The sequence below is a fragment of the Suricata suricatta genome, chromosome 1, assembly GCF_006229205.1.
Source record: "Suricata suricatta isolate VVHF042 chromosome 1, meerkat_22Aug2017_6uvM2_HiC, whole genome shotgun sequence".
Taxonomy (NCBI): Eukaryota; Metazoa; Chordata; class Mammalia; order Carnivora; family Herpestidae; genus Suricata; species Suricata suricatta.
This window is the reverse complement of record NC_043700.1, coordinates 173,920,215-173,927,058: the sequence shown is the minus strand read 5'-3', so window position 1 is coordinate 173,927,058 and position 6,844 is coordinate 173,920,215. Positions and strand designations below refer to the sequence as shown.

General features: G+C 51.3%; 1 protein-coding gene across 1 annotated transcript; it reads right to left on the bottom strand.

Annotated features, from left to right (window-relative positions):
- Window positions 1-253: 253 nt before the first annotated feature.
- LOC115302318 (E3 ubiquitin-protein ligase Siah2-like) lies at window positions 254-5,977 on the bottom strand. Its single transcript, XM_029952249.1, has 4 exons — window positions 5,803-5,977; window positions 5,303-5,649; window positions 1,335-1,443; window positions 254-1,133 (listed from the first exon to the last, which is right to left on the bottom strand). Exons 1-4 carry the CDS (start codon window positions 5,975-5,977, stop codon window positions 778-780), a joined length of 987 nt encoding a protein of 328 aa, XP_029808109.1. The 3' UTR covers window positions 254-777.
- Between the last annotated feature and the right edge of the window lie 867 nt (window positions 5,978-6,844).

The window sequence follows — 6,844 nt, the reverse complement described above, 5'->3', positions numbered from 1 at the left end:
GCTCCCTGTTCTCAGCCTCCCAGAAACCCTGCTTGTCATCCTGAGTTAGGCTGCACACGATTCAGGATGCCCCCGTAGCAGAGAATAGCGAAGTGGAGCAGGGGGGAAATTAGGCAGACCTCCCTATCTCTGCTGTAGAAACAGAACTTCTGCTAGGATTTGGAATTCCTCTATAAACACGGAGGCATTTCAACCCACAGATGGTTAGAGAGGACTTCTTTTTTTTTTTTTTAAGTTTATTATTTTTGAGAGAGAGAGAGCACGAGTAGGGAGAGGCAGAGAGAGAGGAGATGGAGAATCCCAAGCAGGCTCCGCACTGGCAGCACAAAACCCATAATCCTGAGCTCATCACCTGAGTGGAAGTCAAGAGTCAGCCTCTTAACCCATTGAGCCACCCAGGCGACTCCAGAAAGGGGCTTTTTAAATGGAAAGAAGGAATCAAGTGGAGTTTCCCACCACACCGCCCCTGCAGAGCAGAGACAGGCTGAGTGGGTGCTGCAGTATAGCCTGGAGGTCAAGGGCATAAAAACCACAGAGCCTCTGAGCCAGTAATGGGAGCCGCAGGTGGAGACTGTGTCTGGGCTCCTCGGTGAGAGCTTTCTCACCTGCAGGGGCGAGGCTGCCTTCCCTGGAGAATAGGTAAGGCACCAACAAGCCATTTTCCTAAACAATCCATTGGCTCTTACATCTCCGGCAGCTTGGAGGCACCGTTGTCAGTGAGATAAGCGGCTGTTTGAGGGTCACACAGGTGTGCAGGTCTCACAGACGCGGAACGAGTTAGGGCCCCGGCATCCGGGTGTTCTCACACCGGGCAAGGACAAAGCAGAAGCAAATAATTCGACAAATAAAAAAAGTTTCAAAAGCAAATATTGACGTTAAACAGAAGACTCCTTTGAACCAACAGGAGGACATGAGTCGCCAAACAGGCCAGGCTGTTTGAGTTCCTGTCTCGGTGGGGAGGCCGATTAGTGCTGTTGACTGTTCATTTATTTCTGGCGATAACACGATTACAGGTTGATTATAAAACGGCATCTCCGCGGGTCTGTCTGGGCTCGCCCGGCTGTGGTCCCGGGGCGGGCGGGCTGAGGCGCTCACTGCAGCAGACCCATCTGTCTGTGACTCGCCACCAGGCCCTGTGACAGAAAGAGAAACGGTCACATCTGAGCCCGGAGCCGGTGCATGAGAAAGCAGGCCCCGGAGAATGAGATCCCGCCCAGATCCTGCTCCGCCTCCGTCCTCTCTAAAAGCCCCTTTTGTGTAAATGTCCTGGACTCTGGAAGGACAGAGGCCTCTGGGGTCAGGGGCCGGGGCAGGAACACCAAACCTGAACTTGCCTGAAGCCAGGGCAGAGAAGAAGAGTGGCAAGAGCGGGGGCCGGGACCTCTGGGCATGGCCACCCAGAGGTGGACGGAGAGACAGGCCACTTCCATTTCTTGACGCAGCCTGTGCATTACAAAGTGAAAGAATGACCCCCTAGTCCCACACCGGAGGGAATGAAAGCATCTACTTTTTTAAAAAATGAAGGAATGCTACAATATTGTTCTCAAAACTGTGGTTTATTTTACTTTTTTCCCCTTCCTTATTTTACTTTATTTTTAAATGATTATTTTGAGAGCGAGAGAGTGCACATGCATGAGCTCTGAGTGGGGGAGGGGCAGAGGAAGAGGGAGAACCCCAAGCAGTCTCCGTGCTGTCAGCAAAGAACACAAACAGTGAGATCGTGACCTGAGCTAAAGTCAAGAGTTGGACGCTGAACGGACTGAGCCACCCAGGCGCCCCTCAAAATTGTGGTATATTTGGTGTTTACACTAAACAAATCAACACTTTGGTCACACCCAGAATAAAAACACTGATAGCAGACAGCCTTTCATGGAGGTCACGTTGGGGGCCTAAATTTGTGTCAATGAGACTGAGGGGGGATGGCCCTATGACCCCTGCTCTGTTGCAGGACTTTGCCGGACAGCTGCTAGGGGCCTGTGGGTCACGGCCACGGACTCCTGTTGGGTGCTCTCTTCCTTGGAAACACCAGGCTCCAGGTCAGACATTAGGGGACTCATTGGAAGGTACCCCACAACTAGGATGTGAGGCAGAAGCACTTGGCCTTGGGTGCCCTTCCCTCCCGGAGTTTTGGAGGCCTACTGGCTTGTCTTAGACTGGATTCCTGAGGCTCAGATTTCTTCTCAGCAGGTCCTTTCTGCCTCCGTTTTGCCCAGGACTCCAGACTCGGCTTGTGTCTGGTCTTTGCTTATGTGTGATATTGTGATTTATAATTAGTAATATATATTTGGTCTTTGTCCTAATTTCTGGAAAGCTTGAATTTAACTGGACCTCTGTGGGTTTTTTTTCAAGTTTATTTATCTATGTATTTAGAGAGAGAACCAGCAGGGAACGTGGGTGGGGGGGGGCAGGGAGAGAAGAACCGAAGTGTGCTCTGGACTGACATCAACCAAGCCCCAGGTGGGGCTCGAACTCACAAACCGTGAGATCATGACCTGAGCCAAAGTCGGAAGCGTGACAGAGACACCCAGGTGCCCTCTTCTCATTTTGGGGTGCAGAGTTCCTAAAATTCTTGGAATTTCCTATGATAAGAGAAGTACATGTTTCTTTTGTTCTGTTCATGAGCCGACTTCTCCAGAGCACTCCGGGCTGGAGGCTGCTTGCTGGTGGAGCCAGCTGCCTGACCGGGAACCATCAGGCGGGAGCCACGCCCACCCCCACTGCCAATCCCCCTGGGAGGGAAGAGGGCCTGGAGGTTCAGTTCAATCACCAATGGCCCAGGATTTAATCAGTCGCGCCTATATAATAAAGACTCCATAAAAACCCCAAAGGAGGGGTTCGCAGAGTTTCTGGTTGGTGAGTACAAGATCTGGGGAGAGTGGTACACTCAGAGCAGGAATGGGAGGTGGGGGGGGTGGGGGAAAGAGAGAGAAGGTGGAGGCAGATACGGTCACTCCAAGCCCTTTCCCCCTACCTTACCCTCTGTATCCATTTGGCTGTTCTCCAGTTATAGCCTTATATATAATAAGCTGGTGACCTACTAATCAAATGGTTCCCTGAGTTCTGTGGGCTGCTCTAGGAAATTAATCTCACTCAAGTTGCAGGTTGTCGGAACCCCCAATCTATAGCTGGTCGGTGGGTCAAAAGTGATGAGGGATAGAAGTAGAGAAATGTTCACCTTCAGCCCACAAGGCTGACCTATAAACCTGCATAGTTCTGATTGGGATCAAATATGTGCTGGTTGTTATGTTCTAGAAGGGCCTCACGACTGCTTGTACATCTCACAGACAGCTAATATCAAACTGAATGATAAGCACCAGAGAAATCTTGAGAAAATAGTTTAACAAGTAGAAATTCAAAGAAAATGTTTATGATCATGTCCCCTCCCCTCTGAGCTCCAACTGTAAGGTTAAATTGGGGAAGTGAGAAAGTCACCAAACAAAGACCGGGAATAGAGACCAGAGCACCCTTTATTAAAGAGCTCTCGGGCAAGGTTCCTTATATAGGGCAGTAATTCCGGGTGTGTGTCCAGGGGCAGAAGACCTCCTTATAAGGCGAAGAGATGAGGCTAGAGCAGATGACATGTTTTCTGGGAAGCCAGCAGGGGGCAGAAAGTTCCAAAAATGGTGATCCGGCGGCCATCTTGGTGTTCCTTTCCCTGAGCCACCAAACCTGTCACTAACCACCAGAAAGGGTAGCCCTTTCTGTCCAGGAGCCTTGTCCCCCTGCTATTTAAATAAACTAAGTTGTATCATATGACATCTCCAGAACTCTTTCTTCCTTGGCTGTTGTGCTCGATTACTCCACAACAGAACCACAGGTGATAAACTGGATTTGCAATTGACATCCGAAGTGGGGAGGGTTTTGGGGTGCAGTCTGGTAGGGCTGAGCCCTTAACCCGTGGAATCTGATGTTACTTCCAGGTTAGAAGTGAGTTAAAGGGGCGCCTGGGTGGCTCAGTTGGTTGAGCCTCCGACTTCAGGTCAGATCTCACGTTCGTGGGTTCGAGCCCGGCGTCAGGCTCTGTATCAAAAATAAATAAAACATTAAAAAAAAAGTGAGTTAAAGTGTAGGACAGGCAGCTGGTGACCCAGAATTACTTGGTGGGGTTGGATGGGGGAGGGGGGGCTGGTAGAAATGGGCACAGAATCATATGGCCAAGTCCACTTCTTCTGGGACTCTGGATGCCTCCACCTATCTGGCCAACACCCGTGACCTACAGCATGACCTCTCACAGATACTTCCAGGGTATCTTCATCTTCATCTCTCTTGTTCTCTGCCTCCCTCTGTATTTTACCAGCTCTAAATCAGCCATCTTTTTGGGAAGACATAAATGGGTGGCTCTCTTGCGGCTAGTCACTCACAGAGACTTTTCAGGCACTGAGCAAAGCTGCAAATTTGAAGAACAGGGATCCAAAGCTCCCAGTGGGTTCTGGGAGTGATAGTGAAAGGGAAAATGTTTCCCTTCCATCCTTTGTTTCCTGGACCCAAGTATTCTTTCTTGGGAATGGAGTAGCATATTTTGGTTGGTGACCCAGTGCACGTATGACATTGTGATGGATGGAACCCCAACCACACAGGGTGCTTCTCTGAGCTGACATCTTAGCGAAGCCATCAATAGTTCCTTCTCTTATCCTATTAGGCAGCTGCTCCCAGGGGACATGCGGGATGGTAGAACCAGCGGTCTTACCTCTGTGTCCCCACTGCCACCCCTCTTTGCTACAAATTGGTTCCTTAAACTGAAGCATCGACATGCAGGATGATGGTGCTGGCAGTGGGACTGTGGGCGGGGAAAGCAAACCTCTATCTGGCATAGGCATCAATACAGAAAGGACAAATTGCTACCCACTCCAAGGCAAGGGGATCTGAGGAAATCCATGTTGTCACCAAGGTGCCCTAATGTCACTGCCTCATCTGTATTTTAGAACCAGTTTTGGTACCAATGGTCTTCGCCTAGGTTCCCTCCAAACCCAGAGCCGGAGACAACAGCTTGCAGGCAGAGAGCTTACTCAGTGAAACAATCCCCCCAGAAACAGTAGTGGGAGACCGGCAGTGGTGTGCACAGTAAGGGGGAAAGGCATGCCAACGAACGCTGTAAAGCTGATCACTGCTGTGCGCAAGTGGGGTTCAGGCCACTGCGGACCACCCCGACAGCATCACTGTAAGTGTTTCCCTTGCTGGGGTGCGGACAGAGGATAACATCTTGTTGGTCAAGAGGTCACGGGATTCCTTCCTAACAATTCCCATCAAGACTCGTTGGTTCAGCGTCAGTGCCAGGGCGCGGGCACGGCCTAAATTTACACACCTGTTCAGGGTCTGCTTTTGCAGCGGGTCGCAGAGTTACGTCACAGCCGGAGGAGGCGTATTTACAAGGGAACAGCGAGGAACCCGCCAGTTTCTCCAGGGCCAGGTTTCGAATGGATCTCAACCGGATCCTGCAGATTGGACGCCGCGTGAGTCTGGGGCGACAGCCGCCGCACACAAGATGGCCACTCTCGCACTGAATAATGGGCGGTAACGCAAGGTGCGAGCATTCCCGACCCTTGAAAAGCCTCGTCAAGTCCTCATTGGTTGGCGGTGTGCTTGGCAGGGCCAGCCCTTCCGGGGCGGCGGGGACCGTGACTTCCCACGAGACGAGGGGCAGCCCCGCGTCTCATTCCTCAGGGCGGAGAGCGCGCCTCGGACCCGGTCCCGACTCAAACCCGCTCCGACGCCTCCGCGAACTCACGCCACCGCCTCTTCTCAGTGCGGGCAACGACCGGGCTACCTGGGCCGCCGCAGCCCGTCAAGAGGGCGCCCCTCAACGGCTCAACGGCCGGCTCCTCGCGGCGCTGATGCCTGCGGCGTCCAGGCGCGTTCTCGAGCGCGCGCCGCACCCAGGCGCGTTCTCGAGCCCGGCGCGTTCTCTGACGAGCACGCGCGCCGCGGCCCAGAGCGGGCTGCTTTTAGAACTGCCCCTTGTCTTCCCGCCCAGAAACATGTTCTAACTTTCCATAGATTCGGGACGCCTTCCACCCCTCCCCACCCCGCGAGTAGAGATCACAAAAGTTGGCGGCAGAAGCCCCTTCCCAACTTTTGACTTTATCATGTAGCAAAGACATGGCAGGGAGAGGTTTGCGGTTTGAATCACATTGTCTTCATAATTCCTGGCCCAGTGCTACTGGACAACAAAAAACCAAACCCACACCAGTGTCTGCGCGCCGAGAGGGTTAGGCCTGTCTCCTGGTCTGATTGTCTGCGGGAGTTCAATGCCTATCGAAATGGCCTTGAAGGGAAAGATTTCTATGTTTTGTCATGCGAACCCTGAACAAGTCATATGTATCTATGATGTTTCTTCCACATATCGAGTGCCTGTGCTGTTGGAGAACCGAGGCATTGTTAAATATTTTAAAGAGAGATTGGATCTGCCCATTGGTGATTCTGCAAGTAATTTGCTTTCCAGTGGAGAAAAATGGCTGATAGGTATGAAAGGCTTCAGAAAACATGCTCCACAGCCCTGGTTGGCAAATACACCAAGCTCAGGGACTGCTACGCGTCTGTATTCAAGGCCCTAGAACGTTCTGCATTGGCCATCAACCACAAGTTGAATCTGATGTACATAGACTCCATTGATCTGGAGCAGATGATGGAAACCAAGGACCCGGTGAAATTCCATGAAACTTGGCAGAAGCTACAAGGACTGTCCAGGACCAGTGAGCAGAATGCCACTGTGCTTTTCCCATAATGATTTGATTTCCCTCAATTCTTAACTTTTGTGCATTTTTTAAATTAAAAATTTTAATGTTAAAAAAACTCATTGGTTCATAATTCTAGCTAACCCTTTGGAGCACCTTAGAGATGATGAGTG